At 48.3% G+C, this 27,535-nt stretch overlaps 1 protein-coding gene across 1 annotated transcript in view; it reads right to left on the bottom strand.

Annotated features, from left to right (window-relative positions):
* The window catches only part of LOXHD1 (lipoxygenase homology domains 1), a 179,654-nt gene extending 162,946 nt beyond the window's left edge, over positions 1-16,708 (bottom strand). Inside the window, exons 1-3 of the mRNA XM_030810026.1 lie at positions 16,579-16,708; positions 8,811-8,925; positions 1,457-1,537 (exon numbers count right to left, since the gene is read on the bottom strand). Of these exons, the coding sequence (XP_030665886.1) occupies positions 1,457-1,537; positions 8,811-8,925; positions 16,579-16,708 (326 nt within the window). The remainder of the gene's footprint in view (positions 1-1,456; positions 1,538-8,810; positions 8,926-16,578) is intronic.
* Positions 16,709-27,535: the final 10,827 nt, after the last annotated feature.

Here is a 27,535-nt window from a genome sequence, read left to right as displayed (position 1 = left end):
TTTTGCCAGAAATTCTTTTTACCACATGTAAAAACAAACTGGTAGAATTTTAATAATATGTTTCATTTAATTCCACTTACCATCTCAACATATAATTGTGTACAAATGTATTAATGAGCTATTTTTTCATTCTTTTTCTTGTACTAAGGCTTCAAAAATCTACTGTGTATTTTATATAAGCAGCATGCCTCAATTTGGATTAGCCACATTTCAAGCGTAATAGCCACATGTGGTCAGGGGCTACTGCACTGGGCAGCATAGATTCAGACTCTTCAAAATCTGTCCCCTAAAATCTTCTCACACTTCCCATAGCCCCCACTATCTCCTCTCCAAGGTCCAGTTTCTTGACCCCTGGACCTCACTTTGCATCAAACATCTTAACCCTGTGAGGCTTTATCCTTGCAGATGTTAACAGGACAACCACAGCTCAATACAGCACACAACCCCAACAGACAGATGAAACCCATGATATACCAGGCCCTTCCCTTAGAAGGATGTATGCCTCTGTCTGGCACAAAGTCTGGCACATAGTAGGACCTCAGTTAGAGGTTGCCTTTACTCACACAATGACACCCCTTCCCAATCTCCCCTGCAAGAGCCCTTTCCCTGCTCGTAACCTCCTTCCCTACACTTAACCAATACCCAGGATATTCATGTGCCCCTTATTTCCCCAGCAAAGAGAGTTCGTGATATTGTATTTTCTAGTGGAAGGGAAAAAAAATCAGGACTAAACTGAGGCTGCATTTGACCCCTGTCCAGCCTTAGTCTGGGTGCAATTGGACCACAAATGAACATCGGACAATGGGCATGAACTTGAACAGGGGTGGAGGGCAGGGACAAGGAAGGGAAAAGGGGGGCAATTGAAGGCTCTTCCTCTGCCACTGGCCTAGTAGAGTTATCTCTCCTTATACCTTCACAAGAACCCCCCAGAGAAAGCAAGACTGGGGATGCTCTCTGTCCAAAGACGTGCTACAACAGGACTTGGTATCTGTACCACTTGCTGAGTGCTTACTGTGTGCCAGTTACTGTTCCAAGCACTAACTCATTGAGTCCTAGGGTTATCACAGATGAGGCACCATTATTACAGAGGAGGAAACTGAGGTTTGGAGAGATAACCTGTCCAAAGTGGCACAGCTAGTAAATAACAGAACAGACACTTGAACCCAGGCACTCTGGACTCAGAGTCTCTGCCCCTAACCACTGTGCTATAATGTCTCTCACAGCATATTCTCAAGTTTGTAAAAATTTGTCTTGAATTGTCTTAACCAAAAAAAAATGAATCTCTAGTGGGGAAGTTTAGGGCATTGTGATTCAGGATGAGAGGGAAAGATCTGGGCCTTTGGTAGCCCCTCAAATAACAGCTGGGAAGTAATTCATACCCAGAAATTGTCAATATTGAAGTCAATCCTTCACTTTCATCTCCACCCTCAACCCTAGTCAGGTGCCAGCTTCTTACCTGACTTTGTAGATGAGGCCCACATTGTTGGTTCTCACCCGGAACACATCGACGTTGCCCTTCTCAAAGGCAGACTCGCTCCTGCAATGAACACGTGCAGTTAGTGCAGATCAGCTGTTGGCTCACAGGCCTGGGAGGAGAGCCAAGGGCTGGCATTCTGCTTCTTCCTCCATCATCCCACTCCTGGGGGAGCTATGAACAACCAGATCCCATTCCAAGATTCCCTTCTGACATGGTTCCCAGGGGAGGGCAGGGAGTGCTAGTATCATTCCGTGCCCTCACACCTGGGTTGTCATTTGATCCTTGCTGTGAGTCACTAAAACAAGCACACAGGCAATACCAGCCCCATTTTACAAACCACTAGTTGGTAGCAGAGCTGGGACCAGAACCTGGCTCTCCCAGTCATGACCCCATGCCCTTTGGCTGCTCTGGGTTGGGAGGATGGAGGAGGAAGGGAGGAATAAATGCCTTAGGGCTCTTGGGCCTTCTTGCTGCTCCCCCTCACTGGCCTTGCTCTTGCTGGGAAAAGTTGCAATGGCAGCCCCAAGTAGATGCAGACCTTGGGTGGCAGTCCAGGGTCCTGCCATTCTGACAAGAAAGAAAACACTCAACCCCAAACCAGCAGCCAGGGAAGTAGGGCAGTGAGGGAAGTGCATATCTGGCATCCTGCAAATGGTGTGAACAGAAGAAAGTACACCTGAGACATCAACCATGAGGCAGCCAGGCAAGTCCAGTTTAGGAGCATCCTAAGTACAGTGAGTGTAGACACAGGAGGGCTGCAGCAGCCTCGCCACAGAATCCTCTGGGAGCAGAAACCCGAAGCTCATGTCAACAGCTGTTCCATCCTGTGTGCAGGGCTGGGGCCCCTGCCATTCGAGCCCAGGCCTGCCAGCAGCTCTTGCTGTCCCCAGTTTATCCCACTGGGCTGAGAGCTGCAGGCCTCACTCAGCGCTCTCAGCCAGGACTCTCAGCAACAGCACACAGCTCATGGGAAAGGAAAATCACAGAAGATATGTGCCATCACAGATTTATCCACCATCAACGTCTTTTAAAATAAATCGGGAGGGGAAGGGCCTTCTCCGCAAGGCATCAGGCTCAGACTCTGTTGGTAATAGAAGGCTTTTAAGGTTCTAAAGAACCCAGGAGCTATGATTCTGTGAACGGACTCATGGTGTCGAACAATCTGCCCTAGGAAGAAGTTTTCTTAACTCCAGACAAAAATGTACATGGAGGCAGCCTTGTCAGGGAAAAGAGACCCCCACAGGATGCAGCCTGGGTGCAAAGGATGAGGAGAAGAGAGCCACAGAACCTTCTGAGTTTGCTGGAGTGAAAGGGATGACACCGAGGCTTGCTGCGGGTACCATAGGAAGGGAGGGAGGAGGCAGGGCAAGGTGCCCAGAGTCTCTACTCCACCATTGGCAAAATAAAGACAGAGAATGTCGACTGTTAGCTCTTGACGAAGAGCAAGGAAAATATAAAGTTTTTTCCATGAAGCACCAGTAAATCCTCCCGTCCAGGAAAATAACTTACCAGACCTAGCATTTAAATGGAACTAAATCAAACTAGCAATCGTGAGGGTCTGGCTGATGTGGGAATTTCACTTTCAAAGGAGAATAACAACACACCCCATGCTTTGGTTCAGAGTCACAGCAGCTGTCAATAACTTGGAGAATATGTGGACATTGTTTCTGCACAACAGGATTATATAAATGGGAAACAAAAAAAAAGGAATAAGAGGCATTTTCTCTTCCAATATATAAGACAAGGCAAGTGATCTTTAGAATAAATAGACAAGAGTCTCTCCATCAAATAAACACCCTAAGAAACAGTCACCCTGGGAAGCTATATAATGAAATACTTTGCAACCATTAAAAATCCTATTGTAAAAAAAATACTTAATGAAACAGAAACAGGTTTATAATATAGGCTTAAAAGAAAAGGTAGGTTAAGACCAGAATGTACAAACAGAATAATCAATACAAACGGGATACCATCTTCATTTAAAAACAATGGAGTGAGAAGATTTATTTTTAAAAAATCATGTCTAGATGGTGAGGCCATTATGAAGTGTTGGCTCCTTGTTCTTGTCTATATACATTTTTAACTTTCCAAAAGGAACACATATTGTTTCTGTAATTATGAAAAAAGCACAATCCCATGTTTCAGCAACTCCCCCATCCCCAGCCCAGCCTGCAGGCTGCCTGGATCGAATTCTTTGGAAGCGGTTTGGGAATTACTGGGCTTCCTCTTCTGATGGTGCCTGAAATTTTAGAAACAGCCATTGCCAGCAAGTAGGGAAAAAGGCGGGGAAGTATCCCCATTTTTAGCCAAAGACAAGGTGTGACTTGGAACGCAGCTGGCTTTCTGGGGTGCTTCTGATGAAAGTTCCAGAAAAGAAGCTCCAACAGTTGCATTCAGTAAAGGAAAGCTCCAGAAAGGCCCTGCACCCATGACAGTATCATTTAAGAACGTGGCAGATGCGATGGCTTATGCCTATAATCACAGTGCCTCTAGAGGCCGAGGCAGGAGGATCATTTGAGGCTGGGAGTTGAAGACCAGCCTGGCCAACGTAGCAAGAGATATCTCTACAAAAAAATTTAAAAATTGGCTGGGCCTGGTGGCGTGCACCTGTAGTATAAGTTACTCAGGAGGCTGATGTGGGAGAATCACTTGAGCCCAGGAATTTGAGGTTGCAGTGAGTGAGCCATGATCTTGCCACTGCACTCCAGCCTGGGTGACACAGTGAGACCCCGTCTCTAAAAAAGAAAAAAAAAAAAATGTGAGTTACTTCCATTACCTTCCAGCGACCAGGCTGAACATGAATACATACCTTCCAGAGCATTTGTGAAACAATCCACCATGGCGCGGCGCTTTATAGTCACTTGCCGGGGGGTGGGGAGGAGCGTATGTGGAAGCAGGGACACCAGGGAGAAGATCCACCAGGATGGACAGAGCAAGAGCAGAGGGAGTGCTCCACACTGTCTCAGGACTACACTGGAGTACTTCGGGGTTCTGCAGTGTTTACGAGATGGACACAAATCTCTTTTTGGAAGACAAGGGGAAGGCTTTCTACATCACAAGAAGAGGAGGAAAGAGTGGCAGAGACAGGGCTCTACTGATTCCCTTCACTCAGGGTCAGGGCTGGGATCATCCCAAATAAGCCCCCGACTGAGGATCAGCTTCTGAAATCCTCACTTCTGGATTGCAAATGCCTGTGGGTTTCAGAAAACTGGGGGTAGGAAAGAAATAGAAAGGAGAGAGGGTTTCGGGTCAAAGGAAATCTTAGAAATCTTCATGTTTCCTTGCAGAAGGCTGGAGCCTCACCAAGGCCACTGTTGATTCTCAGATAAAGGCTAAGGCAGTGCACAGTCCCTGCCATTCAGCAGGAACCCCCACACAGAGATCCTTTACAGGCTGCACAGGGCATTTTAGCCATCAGCCAGGCAGAGCCATCGGGCTAAAATGCCAGGCATTCTCTGACACGCTCAGATGGTGAATTTTCAACCGAATAACCATGTTCCAGACAATACATGAGATCCCATCCTTTTGCCATATTCTGAACACATGACTCAGAGCTGGAGGTGGCCCTGGTTAATGGGGAAGGGTGCGAGGAAACCCAGAAGATGAGGCCTTCTTCTGGCAGCCACTGCTGTGGGTGCTTAACTGCGGTGGGGTCAGGGTAGAGGTTCACTAACGGGGGAATCTAAGTCCCCTGAGTACCAAGGAATGTAGGCACCAGACCACAAAGGCGAAGACAATCAGCGCTGGTACTGAAGTTCCTCTTGGAGAAGGAATTATTTTGTACTAAGAAAAAAAAAATCCTAATACAGCATTTGGGAGTGAAAGCGAAGCCCTGGGGCACAGAAGGAAAGGCACGAGAATGACAAGAATTGAGGGGTGAGAAAGAAAAAAGAGAATGTGGGAGAAGCAGGAGGGAGAGGTGGGATGAGACATGGCGAGAGATCACGGAGGACAGGTCAGGACAACTCCATGAAAGAGGATGGCCGAGTTGTAAGACTGAGGCTCTAATATTCCTTTTTAAGTTATTTGCATTGCAGCAGTGTGAACTCTCTCTGGTGCCAGGGGCTATCAGTGAAGTGTGTTACACACAAATATGCATGTATGTATGTATTATGGGTATGCAAGGAAAAGGCAGTTGGTTCTAGCTGCCCCTGGAGGTTTGGGTTTGGATAACGCAGTGTGGAGAGGATGGGAGGGCAGCAGACAGTGAGGTGCGAGGAGACTGTGGGACCAGTGGACATTCTCAGCCAGATCCCAGGATGGGGTGGGGCAGCCGATGGCCTGAGATAACTGCATCTAGACCTCACGGAGCAAGGGGACCTCAGCTGCCATATGTTCTGGGTTGCATGGGCAGCCTGGAATTCCTCAGAAAGCAATGCCCCTCCCAGACCTGCAGTTTCCATCTCGAATAGAAAGGTCTTAGATAGCAAGGACCATGTCTTCAATGCTCTTTGAAGGCCTTTTCTCAGTTCTTGTCACAGCCAGACTCTGGCCTCCTCCTTCCCCACTCGTCCTGCTCACTGTGCTCAGATGATCTCTGTTGATACAGTAAGTTGAAACTCCACCGGTCAGCTTTCCAGCAAAGCCTTCTTCAGCCTGGCCTTCCAGACCTTTCTGACTTTCCCCCTCCCTGCCCATCAACATGGCCCCACATTCCCAGCCACAGGCCTCCTCTGCCCCCATCAGCCCGCAGCGCTCATTGCTGCCTCCAGACTTTGGCAATCTGTTCCCCTTAGTCTAAAGGACACTATTTCTTCCTCTCTGTCATCTGAGTTATTTTCACCACTTAAGACCCAGATTAAGTGTCTGTCCCTTTAAAGTCTCGCTCTAGCCACACTGATACCACTGGCCTTTGCCGAGCTCTGACTATATACACAGAACTGGGAGAGATGCTGGCAGCGCAGAGCAGACCTTCCCCCAGCCCATCCTCCAGCTCCCTCCATCCCTCCTCAAAGCCCCTCTCCAGCCTCTCCAGCCCCACAGCTGGAACTCTGAACTGTGTCCCCATCTCTGAGACCACCCACTCTGCTCTAGAGCACTCCTGACCAGCTGGACTGGGGCCCTGGCCAGACCTATGCTGTTGCCACCTGACCTGGAACATGGTCCAGATATAGGCAGAGACCACCACCAGTCTCTGGGGCCGACTCCTGGGGTAATTGGGGAGGGTTGATTCCCATCCTCAGGGCTGCCCAGGAGAAGCTGGCTGCCCCATGGGATCTCAGCAAAGCCAGGAGGTCCCAGCCCTGCCAGCTCATTCATGCCCTAGACCCCCTTCAGACCCCATGAGAGGGAAGGCTGGAACCCGAACTCCTGGGAATGGAGGCTCAGTGGAAATACCTGCCATGTATAAAGGGTGGCTCAGGGGCCCTTCCTGAGAAGACGTTTTGACAAATGGAAAAGGGAAAGAATCTGAGGATGCTGAATGTGTGAAAGGAGGGAAGGCAGTGAGGACCACCATCAAAGGGGAAAAGGATTCGTTTTATTTTAAAAGGAAAAGCTGGGAACTTCAGAAACCAACTGGGCAACTCCCTAGTGTTTGAGGCTTCTCCCTACAGCAGTGTACTCTGGGAACACATGGCAAAGAGGATGGAGGTTTCATGTATTCTCTTTACCGTGCCCACATCACTGGACGGAAAGACTTCTGCAAGCGAGTCAAGCTGCCGTGTAAGCGGTACAAGAAGGCAGGTACCCTGTTCTGCGGAAATGGATAAAATGGGACGTTACACCTGCCTCGATGTAGCTGCATAGACGCTATAGCCCATGTCACATGGGGCCTGGTCAGCCTGCAAGGTACAGGGTTCAGGGATCTCCTGGCCTCTACAGCTTCCTCTGCCAGCCCTGGAAGTGCCAGGTCATTAACCCCAGGGTCACAATCTGGAGCCCCAGGATGTCTTAAGGAGCATCTTCCTCACACCCCCTGGGACCATAGGGCCATGTGGTCAAGGGAAATGTCTACATCAATAATGTGAGGTTTGAAGGCCAGGCATAGTGGCTCACACCTGTAATCCTGGCACTTTGGGAGGCTGAAACGGGCAGATCACTCAAAGCCAGGAGTTCAAGAGCAGCCTTGCCAACATAGTGAAACCCCGTCTCTACTAAAAATACAAAAAAATAGCTGGTTATGGTGGCACGCGTCTGTAGTCTCAGCTACTCCAGAGGCTGAGGCAGGAGAATCGCTTGAACCTGGGAGGTGGAGGTTGCAGTCAGTTGAGACTGCACCACCGCACTCCAGCCTGGGCAACAGAGCGAGACCCATCTCAAAAAAAAAAAAAGAGCGGGCGGGTGGTCACGCCTGTAATCCAGCACTTGGGGGCCGAGACGGGCGGATCAGAGGTCAGGAGATGAGACATCTGGCTAACGGTGAACCCGTTTCTAAAAATACAAACAGCGGGGTGGGGGGCTGGTCCAGTATGGGGGTGGGCGGAGAATGGCGTGACCGGGAGGCGGAGTGCAGTGAGCGAGATTGCGCCACTGCACTCCAGCCTGGGAACAGCGAATCTGTCTCAAAAAAAAAAAAAAAAAAAAAAATGTGGAGTTTAAGGATGAGCTTCACCATTGAAAATCTCCATGACTCTGAGCTACTCAAGGCTTTCCAGGCTTCGGTTTCCCCGTGACGCAGACCAGCTGATCAATTCTGTTCCATTCAGCACAGTTTGAAAGCCAGCTGAACAGACCACTCCTGAGGCCCTAAATGTCTCTGAAATTCCATTCATCTGCTAACATGTTCTCAGGTTTTGCATGTATGTTGGTGTATGCATGCATGCAGTGGGGGGAAAGGATCCGAAGGAAACAACGGTCCCAACTCTCACTAGTTACAGTAAAACAGAGCACGCAAGGCATACACACGCACGAGCACACACACAAGCAATCCCTGTGGCTAGCTGAGTGTACAATGGCTGGCAGGCAGGTTTAACACAACACTGGTCCCTGATGAGACCTTGTATTTTATGCTCACAGCTCCCTCACATGTATGGTCTTCCCAATATCTGTGTGATGATATATGAGGAAACCAAGGCCCTGGGTGCAGAGAGACTGGGCCAAAGTCACATGGAACTAAGGGACAGCTAATATAGGACAGCTAATATGGATTCTTGGGAATTCTGAGATCCATAGGAGGCATTACTGTTCAAAAGAATCAAGTGATGAGCTGAGGGAGGTGCACCGGGAGATCCCTGGCTGGTACATGGTCTGTCATTAGCAGAGGCTTCATACCACTTAATAACCTGTGGTCAGATGTGCCTTCTCCCCAGAGAAGCAGGCCACCCTTGGGTTCCAGAACCTAATCAACAGGACTAATGGCCCAGGATCCCACCAAGGCCAAGTGGGTACTCACTTGCTGGTGAGCTGGAGCTTGGGAGAGAGCCCATTCTCTCCAAAAAGCGTGATGAAGACATTGGCATCCGTCCCTGCACCGCGAACATTCCCCGTGACTGTGACCACTTCGTACACTGGAGGAGGAGAGAAGGAGACAGATTGCAGGCTCAGAAAAAAACCGGAATCCTGTGTGGGCCTGGAGAAGCCAGCCCTTGCTGGGGAGGCCCAAGCACAAAGGACTCTTGGAATCCCTGCTGCATCCTGTAGGCCTCTGAGCCATGGTGAGACCCACAATATGTCCTGCTGTAAGACCAAAACTTCACATTTAAACCATGCACTCATTTTGCACACAAGGAGGCTGAGGGCAAGTGGGCAGGTCCTGCATGGTGTCAACACCAGAGCCCGGCCTAAAGCCTCCCGATGCCCATTCTGTAATCTTTCCAGCACAACACACTGATACCCTCCTAGACATGGCCTTCCTCAGAGCCTGCACCCAGCTCCCAGCTTCCTCTCTGCCCTCTACACAAGGTGACTGTGGCCAGTCCTCACCTCCCGTGACCTCGTGGGCACTGACATTTCAGTCTCAGAATATGCCGACCCAGGGCTGGGTGTGCAGAGCTTTGCAGGGGGTCCTTCTTTGGCAGGGGCTCTGATTTCTCTCTCCTCAAACCCTTGAAGCTTATTCTATTTACTGTCAACACCTTTCTTATTTAGGGCATCAGTACAATCATAGCCCTGTCCACTTCCTGGAGAGAGAAGGCAAGAATGCATCTGGATTCTTAGAGACAGCAGAATCTACTCCAGCCAGGTGAAGCAAGCAGGATGCAATAGAGATATTAGAAGGCTTGCAGAAGTTTTTGAAAGGCTGGAGGCACATGTTCTATACCCATTTCCAGAAGCAACTCCTGGAATCACAGCACAAAACTAGCCTGGGGAAGGTTGCTGCCACCAGCCACCCCACAGCCACATCACCTCCCTGTCCTTCTGCTACTCATGTCTCCAAAATAATTCCTTGTCCCCAGCTCATGCCATTATGATGCTCACTTATGAGTCAAAATCTTGCACTGGAACAGCCAGTTCTGGAAATCTAAGGTACATGTCTGCACCAAAGAAGGCTGAGAAAATAATAATTCCACCTTGGGAAGATGGAATTTACAACGTGGGGAGTCAGCAAAATGTGGGGAGGGTGTTTTAAATATTTGGGGCATATGATCGATGTCCACCACATCACTGGATTGTATTAATACAAGTACTTAATAATTGTAGTAATAAACAACATTGAGTGGTTGCTTACAATATGCCCTGAGCTAAGGGCTTACATATATGATTGTACCTGATTATTATGGCAAACCTATAGTTATTTCTACTTCCGGTCTTTTCAGAGCAGATCCCCAACCAGATGCTGAGTATATTTGAGCTGCCCCGAAGACGCCCAGCTGATTAGGAGGATATTCTGAAGTTAGACATTCGTTACTCAGACCTGTCAATTCAGAGCCCATTCCACAGAGGGCACAAGTGGCAAAGTGCAAGGGAGAATGGGGGAGGAAGGAAAAACATAAATAATGTGGAGTGTTCTGTTGCATGCTAGGCACCTTGGCAGGTACTTTACAGATATCATTCATACTTCAGCATGCCCAGAGCCAGTGTGGGCTGGTAGAAAGTATTGGACTCCAGTGCGACAGAGACCTGGATGCAGCCATTGGCTCCTCCACTTTGAGCAAGGTGACCCTGGACAAGTGCCAGCCTCTCTGTAACACCTGAATGATCTTACCTGGTTTGCAGGGCATTCTGGGGATTAGAGATGATGCATGGAAAGCCTCTGGCACACGGAAGAAACTCAACAAATAGTAACCTGGTTTTAAAACTATTGTTCGTGCGGAAAAGCCCATTTCAACTCTGAGAGCTAAGAGTTTGTTCTTTTGGCAGATTAGATGTAGCTCAACTAACATGCACACGATCCACTGATATTCCAGGAGCCCTTCAGGAGACCTCTCATTCTCATGTGGTCCTTACAGGCCTGTGAGGCACCGGGATCAGGAGTGTTTTGGGGTGAGTGGACCTTTTGATGTCCTTGGTTCTGATGAAGGTCCCCATCGAGGCACCATTAGCGGGAGAAAAGCAGCCATATATTTGCACAACTCCTTGTCTCGTGTGATAACCAAAGCCTTAATTCTTAATAGTCTACACCACAGGGAGCCTGATCAACCCCTGGAGCCCACTCCTGACTCCTCTCAGCACAGACCTGGGACCTGATGTGTTGCCCACACAGCTTGCACATAAAGGCATTTCCAAACCAAATGCCCACAGGATTTCCAGCCTGGTGGAAATTCTAGAGCCACACCACATGAGAGAAGACACAGACACCGAAGAATGCTTGGTTTGGAGAAAAGGAGAGGAGCATTGGAGAGGCATAGGAGAGGAATGAAAAACTACGTCAATAGTTGGTTCTGGGATGCACAGCTACTTCTTAAACGGACACAAACCATTAAAAAAAAAACTGACAAACTGGACTTCATTAAAATTGAGACCATCGAGAGAAAGGCAAGCCACAGACTAGGAGAAGGTATTTGGAATGCATATATCCAACAAAGCAGAGCTTTGGTATCTTCAGAGCCAGAAGATACCAAAAATTCACATCAATCAATAAGTAAAGGAGGGAACCACACTACTTTTTCAATGGGCAACAAGTTTTTAAGAAGATAAGTGTACACTTAATACCCAGAAATTCCACTTTTAAGTCTTTACCCAAGAGAAATGAAAGTATTTTCCCACAAAGACCTGCACACAAATGTTCATAACAGCTTTATTCCTAATAGACCCAAACTGGAAACACCCTAAATGTCCATTAACAGGGGCATAGATAAATGAACTGTGGTATATCCATACAACAGAATACTACTCAGCAATAAAACGGAATGAACTCCTGAAGCACAATACAGATGACTCTCAAGTGCATTCTATGCAGAAGTCAGACACAAAACATGACATACTTTATCATGTCATTTATATGAAACTCTAGAAGAGACCAATCTAATCTATTGCAGCAGGAAGCAGAAAGTGGTTGCCTGGGGTCAGAAGTAAGGGGGATTGACTGGGAAAGAACACAGGAAACCCTTGAGGGCCAATTTAAATGCTCCATGAATTGATTTCCTAGTGGATGCAAGAATGTAGCACTCATCAAACAGAACATTTAAAATAGGTGCATTTTATTATAAATAAATTATACCTCAATAAAGTTGAAAAATGGACGAAAGACTTAAACAGGCATGCCACAAAAGAGGATAGCCACATAGCCAATAGACATATGGAAAAGTTCTCTGCCTCTTTATCACAGAAATGCAAATTAAAACTACAATGAGACACTGCCATGTACCCACCAGAATGGCTAAAAATAAGAAGACTGACAATACCAAATATGGGCAAGAATGTGGAGCCACTGTCACTCTCATACATGTAAATTGATCCAAGCACTGGTAACTAAATATATGCTCACTTGTGACCCAGCAATTCCACTTCCAATTATAAATCTAAGAGAAACAAGTACATGTGTTCATCAGAATAGGTGTACCAGATTTGTAGTAGCTTGACTCATAATAGCAAAAAAAAAACAAAAACAAAAAAAAAAAAACAAAAAAACAAAAACAAAACCCCAGAAATAACCCAAATGTTCATTGACAATAGAATGGCTAAGTAGACAGTGGTGTATGTATCAAATGCAATAGTAATCAGCAATAAAAAAGAACAAACTATATAATGTGTCACACATGGATAAATCAGATATAACGCCAAAAGAAAAGCTAGACCCACACAAATGTGCACACTGTATGATTCCATTTAAAAGTTCAAGAACAGGCCAGGAGCAGTAGCTCACACCTGTAATCCTAGCACTTTGGGAGGCCAAGGCAGGCGGGTCATGAGGTCAGTTCAAGACCAGCCTGACCAACATTGTGAAATCCCGTCTCTACTAAAAATACAAAAATTAGCCAGGCGTGGTGGTGCACACCTGTAATCCCAGCTACTCAGGAGGCTGAGGCAGGATAATTGCTTGAACCTGGGAGGCAGAGGTTGCAGTGAGCCGAGATCACGCCACTGCACTCCAGCCTGGGTGACAGAGCGAGACTCCATCTCAAAAAAAAAAAAAAAGTTTAAGAACAGGAAAAAGACTAATCTATGATGACAGAATCGGGAGATGTATTGCCTCTGAGAAGGGGTGTAAGGGAGCATTCTGGGGGCTGGAAATATTTCATATTCTGATCTGAATACTGGTTGCACAAGCGTGTGCATATGTAAACACCTTCATAAGTTTTGTACTGTACATACATTATTGCTCAATTTTAAAATTTTAATTTAAAGAAAAACTCAATTCAAATAACTGAAGAACTAACTTGTAGAAGACAGATACCTTGTGGAGGACACAAAATTCTGTTGAACTCCAGATGGGAAGACCCCCACTAATAAAGTTTCCTAGTCAGCACAAAGAATTGTCAATCTGTTGCTCTTAGCAACAGCCCAGCACATGAGACGTATTCAAATAATTATCTGGATGAATGATCATATGAATGAATGAAACAATCAATGAATAAATATGGAACAAAACTGACCAGGATTTGAAGCCCAGTTCTACCATTATTGACTATGTGATTTCAACCAAATGGTTTACTAAGCTTCAATTTCCTTATCTCTGAAGTAGGAATAAATTCTTCCTTGGAGGACTGTGATAAGGATTAAGTAAAATAGCTTTCAACACTTAAACTCATTGACCTAGAATTTACATTTCTGGGAATTTACCTTATAGACATTCTTCCACAGTTGCATGAAAAGATAGGCATTTCCTAAGTGGTTACTATCATCATCATCGCCATTGCTATAGTTTGAATGTATCCCCTCCAAAATTCAGGTGTTGCCATTGTGATAGTATTAAGGGGTGGGGCCTTTAAGAGGTGATTAGGCCATGAGAGCTTCCCACTCGTGAAAGGGATTAGGTGCCCTTATAAAGGGGCTTGTCCTTCTGCCTATTGCCTTGTGGGAACACAGCAAGAAAGTTCTCACCAGATACTGGCACCTTGATCTTGGACTTCTCAGCCTCCAGAACTTTTGAGGAAGAAAAAAAAAAAATTTGTTCTTTATAAATCACCAGTCTCAGGTATTCTGGCATAGCAGCACCAATGGACTAAGAGAGAAATCATTGCTATCATTTCCATTGACAACATCCCCAAGGAAGCTGCCTTGGAAAATTGCATCCCAACAGATGCTGGGGGACTCCTGTCTAGGATGCAGGAGAGGAGATGCCTCCAGGGCTAGAAGCCTGTGCGGGGTGGCCTCTGAGGCCCCTTCTACTCTCCAGTTCTGGAATGAGTTGTTCTTCCCATCATGGTCCCTGTCTTAGGAGACAGAGCAATATGCCAGGTTCAGCCTGCCCTCAAAGCATTGAGGGAGCTGCTCTCCTCCCTCTGGTTATTGGAGAACCCCAGGGTAGCCAGAAGGTAGCCTAAGAAGAGAGAAGGAACACCTAGGCTTTTCTTCCCTCCTTCTTCCTCCCCATCACACTCATCAAGACTCTCCAGGTAACACCAGAGCCTAGAGTTCAAAGGAAGTGGGGGAACCGTTGTTCTAGCACTGAGAGGGTGACAATGACAGTACAGCTGGAGCTTAGCATGTGACCACCGTTAGCATCATCCACATTTATAGGCAGTACCCTGCAACAGACAGGAGAGTCCGTGGTTCCCTTAGAAATGTCAGCGTGGCACCCACCTCCACTTGCTCTTCTCCAGCTATTTTTACCACAGTCAAAATCAGGCAGTACAAGAGCAAGGACCAGCCAGACCAGCTGGATTCAAATCCTAACTCTGCTATTTACTAGCTGTGTGATCTTGGGCAAGTGACTTAACCTCTCTGTGCTTCAGATTCCTCATCTGAAAAAAAAGGATAACACATCTGCCTCAATGTATCATCATGAAGATGAAATTGGTTAACATGAATAAAGTGCTTAACTCAGTGCCTGGTGCATGGTGCATGATCCTATTCGGCAGCATCATGAGATAAAATGGGGCGCTTGCCTCGAAAAATATATTTGAGGTTCTTGTTGTCCATCCTGTTTGTGACCTTGCTCAAGTCACTTAATGTCTCAGGGCCTCAGTCTTTAACTTGTGAAGTGGTACTAATCTGTCTGCCTTGACTGTGCTCAGGGATCTTACAGATCAAACATGCGAACATTAGTAAAAAGGCTTCGGAAAGGATAAAAAGGAGAAGTATCATTATGGCCACACTGAGGCATGCAGAGCCCAAAAACAAAAGTCAACAGTGTGCTGGCTGTGAGAGGTTCTAGAATGATCTCACCAACAGTCACGTGGCTGGGGAGAATCACCTGGAAGCCAAGCACACATGGTGGGGATGCTGCCCCGATGTCTCACCTCCCAGCCCCTCCCCTCACGAGAGGGTCAGAGCTTGAGGCACATGTGCTGTTAGAAGGTGGCAGATGCTTCCTTGTCCTGGGCCCACTTCCTTCTACTACAGCCCCCACTTCTACCCTTGGAGGTGCCCAGGATTCTGTACCTGAAAAGGGGCCACAGCCTTCCTGACCTCAGCTGAGACCACCTCCTCTGAGCCTGGGTCTGTGCAGGGGCTGAATGATGAGGACTAAAGACAAGTACAGCAAGGCCCCACCCTCACAGAGTTTAGGGTGACTGTGGCTGCAAGCTGGACACACCAGCTTTGTAGGAAACAATGGAACAATTATGAATTGGATATAATCAGGGAACTCATGGTGGACTGGAATCAAGGAGGGCTTCATGGAAGAGATGGGATCTGAACTGGGCTTTCAAAGTGAGGACAGGAAGAGGGAGAAAGGGGAAGACAAACAAGGCCATGGGCAGCCCACAGAGCACACATTCAATAAATACTTGTTGAATGAATGAATGAACGAATAAGTGAATGCATGGATGACTATGGTGCTTACGGGGACTAGCGAGCCACTTTGGAGTCAGCACTGAGAATTTAAGTGGCTTCAGAGACCAGGCAGGCAGCACCGATGAGTAAACCAGACCTAGTATGAGATGACAGGGAGTGGTGGAGACTGTGAAAAACTGGACGTCCACAGCCTATTGGCATTCACAGAAAAAAGGATTTCAAAACGCTGGAAAGGAAAAAAAAACAACTTAAACTCTGCCGGCCAAAACCAGCTCTAGGGTCACATTTCACTTCTTTGGTTTACCTGGCAAGGAGTTAGAGCAATTTCAAGCAGGTCTCGTGTGGCCCAGGGAAAGATGAGACTAGAAGGACAAGGCCCTGGGGTCCAGAGCACCGGCCGCCCTCGACATATGGGATGGACATCTTGCAAAGCCCCAGGCTCCCTGTCTCCATCAACCACAGTGGGCATAAGATGAGGCGTCAGGCTTCCTCCCCAAGACATCCTTTCATGACCCCAGCAGTTCAGGGCACTCTGCCTGATGCAGACCACACACTCGGGGACCAGACTGGAACGTGGCTTTGGGGATGTTCAGGAGCTGGAGAACATGGGGCCGTGGGGGCACTGTGGCTCTAGTCTATTCTGTTCCACTGAGAATCGGGGGCTAAAGGCAAGTTGCTCCACCTGTCTGTACAACAGGGACTCCACCATCCCTGCATAATGCCTGCCTTCTTACTCCGAGGGGATGTGGAACAGACACGTGGGATAATCAGTGAGAAAGGGCTTGCTCCGAAATCTTAGAATGACTCCCCACAGCCAGGAACAGACCCCTGCCCACCGCAGCCAGCTGCACCACCCGCCCCCGCAGGCTGGGACCCCGCACCTCTGGCCTTGTAGTACTCGTGTTCCAGCTCCCCCTCGTCGTCCTCCGAGGCGTAGTTCAGCAGCTCCGCTTCGTACAGGGCCAGGAAGTCGATGTCCTTCTTCCTCCGCCTTTTCTTCTGGGGCATCATTCTGTCGGCTGCCTTCTCAGCGCTCGCAGGCTCACTGTGCCGCCTCCTCCTCACACCTGAGGGAACCTGAGACCTCCTCCCTGAGCTCTGGCGCCCACGGCCCTCCTGTAGCTCAGGCCTGGGTGGGCCAGAGTGCCCCCTTTTCTTGGCTTCCCCGTGCCCAAGGTGCTGTTCCCTCTGCCCTCTCTGGCTCCTGAGCCGAACCTCAGTTCCTTATCTCTGAACCCCCTGTCCCCTCCCACCACCCTCTGGTGAGCCGCCTCCTCCTCCTCTGTACCTGCCCCGCGGCTTCTCCTTGGGCCTCATCACTTATTCATGGCGCTGAGGGCAGGCTGGCTTCCTTCCTCTCTCTCCTCCCCACCAGCCCCCTCTCCTCCCTGTGGAGAATCAGGTGACACGGAGCCCTTGAGGTCCACTTCCCACCCGGCCACACAGCCAGGGGGTCACCTGGGATCCCTCCAGGCCACCCCAGGGACAAGTGAGGGCTCCTCACCCAGGACATCTCCCAAGCCTCACAGCCCACAAGGGACCCTCCTGAGGAAGGCGGGGCCGCGGAATCAGCCAGGCTCCCAGGACCCAGAGGCCCCCGTTTCTCTCCATTATTCATGACCTCTGATCGTCTTACGGAGCAGGCGGGGTTCTCGCTGGATCCTTCTCGTTATCTCTCTCTGCTTCCATCTCATCAAGACTGCGGGCTTCCGGAAGTGGCCTCTGGGCACGAGGAAAGCTGGGGCACCAGACAACTCTCCCGCTCTGCCTGCCAGGTGAGCTTTATATGCGCTAAAGTTTAGACATCATCGTAGCCGATGCCCTCCCAGGTGAACTCACTAACTCGATCAGCTCACCTGAACTCACGGGAGGGCATCAGCAAGCTCCTACCCCAGGGCGCACAGCCCTGGCTGCACACCAGAATCCCCCAGAGAGGTGTTGAATGCTAATGCGTGGGTCCCACCCCCAAATATTCTGATTTGCTTGGTTTGGGACGCAGGTTGGGCCCCAGTTTTTAAAGCTCCTGGTGACTTTCATGTGCAGCCATGTTGAGGGTCCCTGCATCGCTTCTCAGGTAACTTAGGTGTGCTAACAGGAGTCCTCTAGAAGCAACACGTGTGATTTTGTCCTCTAAGTCAAAGTAGTGACTCTAAAGGGGAATTTCAGGTGGAGAGGAGGAGAGGATTTGGAGCGGACGCCTGAAGAGCAGTCGGCACTCACAGGCCTCCCCGGCAGCCTGGGGCAGCTTTGGTCCTGCCCTGCTCTTTGGAGCCATCCAAATCTTCCACTAGGGGGAGGCATCTCTAACCCCGAACGTTCCTACCCAGGAAAGATCAACCTCCCCTCTTCCCCTATTCAGCTGAGGGGCCGCCCTTGAGGCAGCTCAAAGTCCGCTGAGGACCAGGAGTGAAGTTTAATGGTGGGTGACGCGCGCCCCCTTCTGGCAATATGTCGTTTGACCGCTGCTGTTTACACACCTGGATTCTTTAGGAAGAGACCTTCCTTAAGGATCACTAGGAATCTACTAAGAAAACTCATTTTACCGAGTACCCATTCAGGGAAAAGATAATAAAATGTTTCTTAGAATTTTTTTTTGAGACGGACTCTTGCTTTGTCGCCCAGGCTGGAGTGCAGTGGTGTGATCTCAGCTCACTGCAACCTCTGCCTCCCAGGTTCAAGTGATTCTCCTGCCTCAGCCTCCCGAGTAGCTGGGATTACAGGCACACACCACCATGCCCAGCTAATTTTTGTATTTTTAGTAGAGACGGGGTTTCACCATGTTAGTCAGGCTGATCTCAAACTCCTGACCTCGTGATCTGCCCACCTCGGTCTTGCAAAGTGCTGGGATTACAGGCGTGAGCCACCACGCCCGGCTGTTTCTTAGAATTTTAAAAGCTGAAATCGAAATATTTTTAGAGAATTCCATGGTACTGGAACACACTGGCTGGGAGGTCAGGGAAATAATTCTATATTATTTCTGTATTATTTCAAGGTTCTCCAGAGAGACAAAACCACTAGGCTATACAGATCAGTAGATATATGACAGGAGGCTTACTAGGGGCGTTGGCTCATGGGATTATGGATGCCGAGAAGTCCCACAACAGGCAGTCTGCACGCTGGAGACGTAGGAAGGCTGGTAGTATGGTGGGTCCAAGTCCGAAGGCCTGGTAACCTAGGAAACCCATGGTGTAATTCTCAGTCCCAGGCCCAAAACCTGAGAACCCGGTGGTGAGGGGGTGATGGGGCAAGTCCCAGAGTCCAAAGACCAGAGAACCTAGAGTTCTGATGCCCAAGGAAAGGAGAAGAAGGGTGTCTCAGCTCCAGGAAAGAGAGAAAACTTTCACTTTTCCTTTGCCTCTTTGTTCTGTCGGGGCCCCCAGCTGATTGCATGGTGCCCACCCACACTGAGGTCACATCTTCCCCACTCAGTTCACTGACTCACATGCCACTCTCCTCTAGAAACACCCTCATGGACATACCCAGAAATCATGCCTTACCAGCTCTCTAGGTATCCTTAATCCAGTCATGTTGACACCAAAAATTAACCATCACAAATACCAAGAGTTGACAGGGACATGAGCAGCCAGAGCTCTCATACCGCTAGTTGGAGTGTAAAATGGTACAGCCACTTTGGAAAATAAAGCAAAGCAAATACTTTGCATGCAACCCAGAAATTCCACTCCTTGATATTTACCTAAGAGAAATGAAAAAGGATGTCCACACAAGATCTGTATGTAAATGTTCATAGAAGCTTTATTCGTAACCAAAAACTGGACACAACTCAGGCGTTCATCACCTGGCCAGTGGGTAAACAAACTGAGGTACATCTGTACAAGCAATAATACTCAACAATAGAAAGGAAGGGAGCAGGGAAACCTGCTACAATATGGATGCATCTGGAAAGCACTATGCTAACTAAGTGTGGGAAAGCAGTCAGAAAAAATACATGCTGCGTGATTACATTGATGTAACATTCTCTAAAAGGTAAAACTATAGGATCAGAAAACAGGCCTGATGGGTGCGGTGGCTATAATCCCAGCACTTTGGAAGGCCAAGGCAGGAGGATCACATGAGCCCAGGAGTTTGGGACTAGCAGCAACATAGGGAGATCCCGTCTCTACAAAATTTTAAAACCTGGTGGCACAAACCTGTAGTCCCAGCTACTCAAGAGGCTGAGACTGGAGGATCATTTGAGCCTGGAAGGTGGAGGTTGCAGTAAGCTGCAGCAAGCTGTGACTGTGCCATTGCACTCCAGCCTGGGCAACAGAGCAAAACCCTGTCTGAGAAAAAAACAAAAACAAAACAAACAAACAAAAACAGGCCTGTGGTTGTTAGGGGCTGGACTAGGGGGAGGGAATGGTCTGTAAGGAAGAATGAAGAGGCGTTGCTTGGCCTCAGAAGCAGGACATGGGCTCCACCCTGTCTCTCTGAAGTGGCCTTATCTGCTGCCTTTCCATCTCCATGTGATGGCCCATCTGGGTCACGCCCACGGTGCAGGCCTGGCTATTGACCCAACTCCCACCCCAGCTCTTTGGTGTAAGGATCCTGCACATAGCTGGCTGTGAACGGGTGCTCAGGGCATGCTTTGCAGACCCACTTCTCATCCCAGGGCAAGGTCTAGATTTGTGGAGAGGTAGGAGGAGGCCTCAGTAGGCATAGCCTAAGGCCCTGAACTGTGCAGTGGTGGTGAGGAGTCCTAATTGATAAAGCTGAGATGTGGAGTCCCATCGGTTTCTTGTGTACTGATAAAAGCACAAAGGACAGACAGGGTGATTACTTGGGTGGGACCCCAAGCCTATGATAATAGGGAGAGGTTGTTCATCCAATGACCATTTGCATGTGCACAGACATGTCCAAATGTGCAAAATGATATCGTTGCACCCGTCTCCTTCTCCTTGGAGTACGTTCTCTTGCTGCTGGATGGCGTTGGTCACGTTCCTTTCCAGCTCAAAAAACCTCTGCTTACGCCCCATGGCAATTGAATTTTCTCAGCCAGAGTTCTGGATTAAAAGCAACAGAAACCAACAATGGCGAGTTTAAGTAGAAAAATTATTTTTTTAAGCTGATGGAAGGTGGATCTCAGAATGTCCCAGAGATCTACACTCTGGAAATGATGCCTAGAATCATGCTGGTCCAGACAGGACCTGACTTCCACCAATGCTGGGCCTGGATGTACAGTGTGCACCACAAGCTTCAGCACTGGCTGTTGCTGCTAGAACCACAGCGGCTGCCTGTTTGTGCCGCCCTCGCCAGAATGGACTCTGCTGTCTTCTGCCATTCAGTCTGGGGCCGGAACATCTGATTGGCTGAGCCTAAGTCATGTGCCCACAGCCTTGCTGGAAAGGAGGCTGGGAAAGTATTTGGCCTTTCCAACTGCTATGCTGGGAGCTGTGCTCTTCTCAAACTTTAGAAGGGGATTCAGATGCTGGATTACCAAGATAACAAATGTCTATGAAACTAATAGAATTCTAGCTCCTCAAGCTGATAGCGGAGACCCTCTATAATCTGATCAACGTTCTCCTTATGAAACCCACACTGTGGATAAACGGAAGAAACCCCTGTTTTCTAAAGGTGCCTGGTGCTTTCCTTCTGCAGGCTTTAGTTCACGGTGACGTTAGAGCTGTTGCGTACATTCCTGTGTCAGCCAGCTATTGCCACACCACAAGCAAGCATACAAATCTCAGTGGCATGGCGTTACCTCTCACATGTCTGGGGCTGGGTTGGGATGACATATATATGCTGGGCTCAGCTGGCAGGTCTGCCTCAATCTATAGAACCAGCTGAACATGGCCAGGGCAGCTCTTTTCTACGTGAGTTTGAAACCATCCCTATAAACTTTATAAAATTAATCATCAAAGAAGGGAGGGGGAGAAATGAAAATAAACCAAGCTTGCAGCACACTCAGCATTCATCAGTAAGTCAGCTTGCTCTCTGACCCACTCCTCATGGTTCCTTGCCTGTTGCCTCAGAATAACGTAGATCCTGTTACAAGATCATAATTCGCCTTAACTGCCCTATAGACAACAATCTGAACATTATAAAACATGAAGATTTCCCCTTGAGACACTCCTTTCAGGTCCTGCATACCAGTGAAACTACTGATGTCAGCTGATCTGAAGGACCCCAGGAGAAGCTGACTTACCAAGGAATCACCCTCCATGGTCCCCTTAAAAGCCCCAGCTCAGAACTCCTTGGGGGGATGGATTTGAGGGTCTCCTCCCAACTCCTTGCTTGGTGCCCTATGATCATAAAACTCTTTCTCTGCTGCAAATCCTGCTGCCTTGGTGTAATTGGTTTGTAACTGCACAGTATGCATATGAACCTATTGGTCCTATAACAGGTTCAATCTGGGGCCAGGCTGAAGGAACACCAGCCACCCAGGGCAAGCTCTTCTCATGGCCATGGTAGAAGTGCACAGGAGTGACCCTGGAAATGCAAGCACCTGGGAGGCCTTTTAGTTACATCACATCTGCTGACACCCTTTGGATAAACAAATCAACACATATGGCCAAGCCCAGAGTCAAAAGGCAAGGAAGGGCTCTCTATTTTGGGGGCTATAAAGTTACATGGCAGGGGGTGTGGACACAGTGAGGGGTGAAGTATTGAGACCAATCATTTACTCTATCCCAATTGCCTATTTTTTTCCTCAGACTTCAGTTTTTCTAAGCAAGTCCTGTGTAACTCAAGTGCCTAGCAGAAAAGGAATGTGGCCTTTCAAAGTAAATGAATGAGTGAATTACAAATATGTAGTGGGAAGGTGGTGATAGTGAGCATACATCAATGCAAATAACATACATGCATGTCCTGGCAGCTCTAGCTCCCACCACAGCTCCCCACCAACCATGTGCCCCTTATTTCTCAAGGTAACTAGCTAGTCTGACATCTCAAAATGAGGCATCTCTTCCTCTGGGAGCAAGAGAGTGATGCAGTGTTGTGAGGTTGGTTGTTTTCTGGTTCACTGAAATGTTAGTTCCCACAGCCACTTTGGGGACGCCTTCTCCCTGGGTTTGGCTACTCAGAGTGTTAGAACAGTGAGCCTTCAACCACTTCTGCCCCCCTCCAACCCACTCTGCTCAAAGCAGATTTTATTAAAAATAAATCAGATCATGTCTCTCCCCAGCTTATGTGCTCCAGTGGCTTTCCCTGACCTTAGGACAAAACACTAACTTGTCTCCAAGGCCTGCAGGCTCTCACCTCCTCACCCCATTATCCAACCATACTGGCTTCAACCTACCCCATTTCCACCAACCCCACTCCTCTCCTGACTGGCCTCACTGTTATGATCAAAAGCACACCCAGCCCATTCATTGTCAACAGCAAACAGACCCCATTTTTGTAATCGAACCCCTCCTCTCTCTTCCCAGTGCCACTGCCTTAGTCCTCTCCTCCTCCCTATCTCACTGGGATCATGCCCCTACTGGCCGCCCAGCAAATTACTCTTACCTCACTCAGGCTGGAATTCCTACGGCGTACCTGCAAGAATCATTTCTCCAGAAAATTGAGGTGAGGACACATTATTTCTTTGTTACTCTCTCTTCCAGGAAACAAATGACTAATTCCTTAGCCCTGTTTGCAAAGTCTCCCCCAAAGTCTGGTGCTGCCTCTGTCCTCTGCACCCCACCCCACCCTGTGTGACCACGTGCAAACTCATTTCTTGCTGACTTTTCAGATTCAGATCCATCTGCTTGTAATGCCTTGCCTTCCCTCAGTGGCAAGTTCCAACATGCAATCCAAGGCCCAGTCAGCAGTCACTTCTGTAAAACCTTCCTCTGCTCCTCAAGTTCCTCTCTCCTTCGCTCATATCTCAATTGTTGCACACAGCTCATCGTTTTGTAATTACTTCTGTACCCAGTACATCCAACAAGCAGGACTCCCAGATATGATAAAAAGCACAATTTATTTTTGCTTAGTGAGAACAGTCCTTCCCTTGACACTAGATAAAATCTTGAACAGATCTGTGACTGTTTGGTGGATCACTTTCAGATCATTTAAAAGTTTTACAGACCCTGTAAGTGATGAATGTTGTTTCAAGTCAACAATTAAGAGCTGTATAGAGCCTGTAGGAGGCCACGCTGGATGTTCATGAAACTCAGCCTTTTCCATGTCTCTTCCTCAGCCAGGCCTGGCAGCTCAGCTGCTGCCTAGGGAAGGGGCCAGTCACCTCCTGTCCTGCTGACCTCCTCCTGCTCTTGGTAGTTGCAGATTCTGACATATGCCTCAGCCACCCCCAATGCAGGGTTGGGTCACTCTCGTGAGAGGACGCTATGTATTCCTGTGGTCCTCATGGATGTTTAAAGCCAACTCTTCTGTGGGAAGGCCTGTGGGTTTTCCCAGGCTCCCCTCTGACCAGGATCCCCTGACATGGGCCTCTCCTGATCCCACCTCCACTTCTGCTTCAGAACTACACCCCACAGCCTCCCACTTCCAAGGTCCCCTTACCCTTTCTAAAGACCTCTGGCTGACTTTTGAGCATACATCCCCGCCACCAGGACTGATCCCGCTTTGACCCTCCATCAACCCAGCTCTGCTTCTCTGGGCCCCTTCAGCTTCCTCAGGCCAGAGTGGGGCTCCAGCTCCAGTGCTCTGGGACCCAACTGGGGGAATCCACAGCAAACTCTCTGGGTGGCCTTGTGGAAGCCCTTCTCGCTAAGCCTGGAGTCAGGAGGAAGCACTGACCCCCAACCCTCTACCTTGAGGTTGGGGTTCCTACCCCAGTTTTCTCCATGAAATCCTTTTAAAAAATCAATGAGGGTCAGGTGCGGTGGCTCACACCTATAATCCCAGCACTTTGGGAGGCTGAAGAGGAAGGATCACTTGAGCCCAAGAGTTCGAGACCAACCTGGGAAACATAGTAAGACCCTATCTTTACAAAAAATTAAAAAATGAGCCAAGCTACTTGGGAGGCAGAGGTGGGAGACTCTCTTGAGACTGGGAGTTCAAGGCTACTATAAGCCATGATGGTGCCACGGCACTTCAGTCTGGATGACACAGCAAGACCCTGTCTCAAAAAAAAAAAAAAAAAAATCAACGATTCTATCAGCGTTCTGTCATCCCTTTTATATCTCTAATCTTCAAGAAGGGCCCAACCAGTTTAACTGGTTTTCAACTGATTTGTCTGAAAGCTCTGTACGTGGTCTAGGGCCTCCTTTACAGAGCGGCACTATCGTAGCTTGATGCCTTGGTTGAAACTCCCCACTTCATATCTGGTTACACTTGCTGATCTCTCTCCTCCAGCAAGCAATCCCATTCTCAAGTGGGACTGATGTCTTAGACTTCTGTGTCCCTGCTGAGAAGCGTCATCCTTGACACAGCCCTTTCCTCTTCCACCCCCATCATCATCTGTCACTGGCCTGCTTATCCATCTGGCTCCTGGGGAGCTCTCAGCCCTGTCCCCTTTGCTCCATCCCGCATCACCCATCGCCCTGGTCCTCACCACTAGCAGCAGCCTCCTAAATGGCCTCCTTTCAAACACTCTGGGCCCCAGCAGTTTCACATTTCACACTGCAGCAGAGTGAGATTTTTCGGTGTCAATCTGATCATGTCCTCTTCCTCCTTATGACCCTTCAAGGACTAGCTGATTCTCTTAAAATCAAAATCAATATCAGTTATGGGGCCAACTTTCCCCATAGGGTCTCACCTCTGTCCAGTTCTCCAACTTTATCTCCCACCATGTCCCCCTCCTTTTTTGGGCAGGAGCATGCTGGCCTTCTGTAAGGGTCCCAAGCTCTCTCCCGCCTGGAACTGCATCCCCCACAACTCCACCTAGCTAACCCTGACTCTCCCGGGAAGCCACCCTTGATGCTCAATCCCAGTTCGTGGCTACCTGTCTGAGCCTCTCATAGCACTTGCATGTTCCTTTGTAGTATGGTTTATAATGAAACATTTAGCAGTGAGGTTTTTTTGATTACCTGTATTTCTCTGGCCAGACACTATGTTCCATGAACGTAGTGATTGAATGTGCATTTGCAACCCTTGTATTCTCAAATACGCAAGTAGCTTGACCTAAAGCAGGGGTTCAAAACATATCTGTTGAATGAATGAAGTGACAAATAATATGCATTTGATAAATATTTATTAAACCATAATCACCTTTAATCTTCAGCTCGTTCATACATTCATTCATGCAAAAATATGTATTGAAATTCCACTTCCCTCTTCGTCAGCTCTTTTTCTTACTATGATATACAGAAGACAGGCCAGGCACAGTGGCTCATGCCTAAAATCCCAGCACTTTGGGAGGCCAAGGCAGGAGGATGGCTTGAGCCCAAGAGTTTGAGACCAGCCTGGACAACATGGCAAAATCCCACCTCTAATAAAAATAGAAAAATTAGCTGGGCATGGTGGTGCATACCTATGGTCCCAGCTACTTAGAAGGCCGAGGTGGGAGGATAACCTGAGCCCAGGAGGCAGAGGTTGCAGTGAGCCAAGACCGTCCCACTGCATTCCAGTCTCAGTATCAGAGTGAGACCCTATCAAAAAAAAAAAAAAAAAAGGCAATGCCCAGGTCTCAGAGATGACCCTCCAATAGTAACCTCAGGTTCCATTGTTGTTTGCTTGATTGTCTGACATTTTACAATTGTCATAATGAAACATTTGAACATCTTATAGCTGTCACCAAAATTCTTCTTAGAGAGGAAATGGTCCTCTTTGAAAAAATATCTTTGTAAGGTAGAAGGTGAGCAGAGACCCAGCCTCAGCAGGAGACCAAGCAAACAGAGTGATTCAATAGCTCCAAAGAGAGAAATGGGAAGATGGAGAGAGGAGAAAAGGAAGGCCAAGAGGGAAGAGGTGGAAGAGAGAGGCCAGAGAGGTAGGGTAAGGCCAAGGTCATGAGGAGTGTCCACACCAGAAACGTGGCCGGTGGCTGGGCTGTCTCTTTTTCAGGATGTCTGAAGTGGTCTCAATCCCTTTCCCACTGCTTCCCACCACACTCTGGGACACACTACACCATCACAGATATTAAGGAAAGGGCTGCATCTAATATCTGGATGGTCAACAAATACAAAACAGAAACATGCCCAAAAGCAGGAGTCTGAAGGCAGTGGGGTCATGGAAACACCAGTCCCTGGGAATTTGCAGAAATCACGGGGAAGACTTTGGGCTTTTCCAAGATGCAGATCTGGGGACTCCAAGCAATGTTAACTACATTTCATGGGGCAAACAGGCTCAAGCCAGGTATTTTGCACATAAATGCAAACAACTTTTGATATAATTCTGTCTTAAATACACTCAAGGAGATTGGCATTGAATGAAGTTTTTTTCTTTACAAATGGGTAATTAGTGGGCTCAGATGCCTTCAATGTGACTTTGGACCTTGATAGAGCTGCTTTGCTTAGAGAAAGGCAGGTCTACATAGCCATGGGATCTGCTTCCAGTTATGAGTGCATCTCAAATCCACCTGTCCCAGGCAGCGCCAGCCCTCAAGGCAGGTAGCTCCAGCCCTCAGGGGCCCTCTATCCTCCTGCTGAAGCTCCAGAATCCTCTTTCCATGTCGTTGTACACCTTCGTACGCTGTCAATTCAGCATGCCACTCAACTTGATCTTGATCTGGGCTCTAAGCCCCTGCTGTGAGCCCACCTACTCCCTGGGTCAGATGGCTATTCCTGTCAGCCACCCACAGGTCTCCTGATTCTCATGTGCCCCCAACACTGCCCAAAGGTGTGCCCAGGGTGGCCATGGGCTCTTCACAATACCTGGCAGCTCCCCACATTGGGCTGTGCTGCTGTCAGCCCAGTGCGGCCCAATCCCCATAAACACACACAAAAACACACATGCACGCACGCGCGCGCGTGCACACACACACACACACACACACAGCCACAGCCAAATAGTCTTTGC

This window comes from Nomascus leucogenys, chromosome 4 (genome assembly GCF_006542625.1).
Source record: "Nomascus leucogenys isolate Asia chromosome 4, Asia_NLE_v1, whole genome shotgun sequence".
NCBI classification, from domain to species: Eukaryota; Metazoa; Chordata; class Mammalia; order Primates; family Hylobatidae; genus Nomascus; species Nomascus leucogenys.
This window is presented reverse-complemented; position numbering and strand designations above follow the sequence as displayed.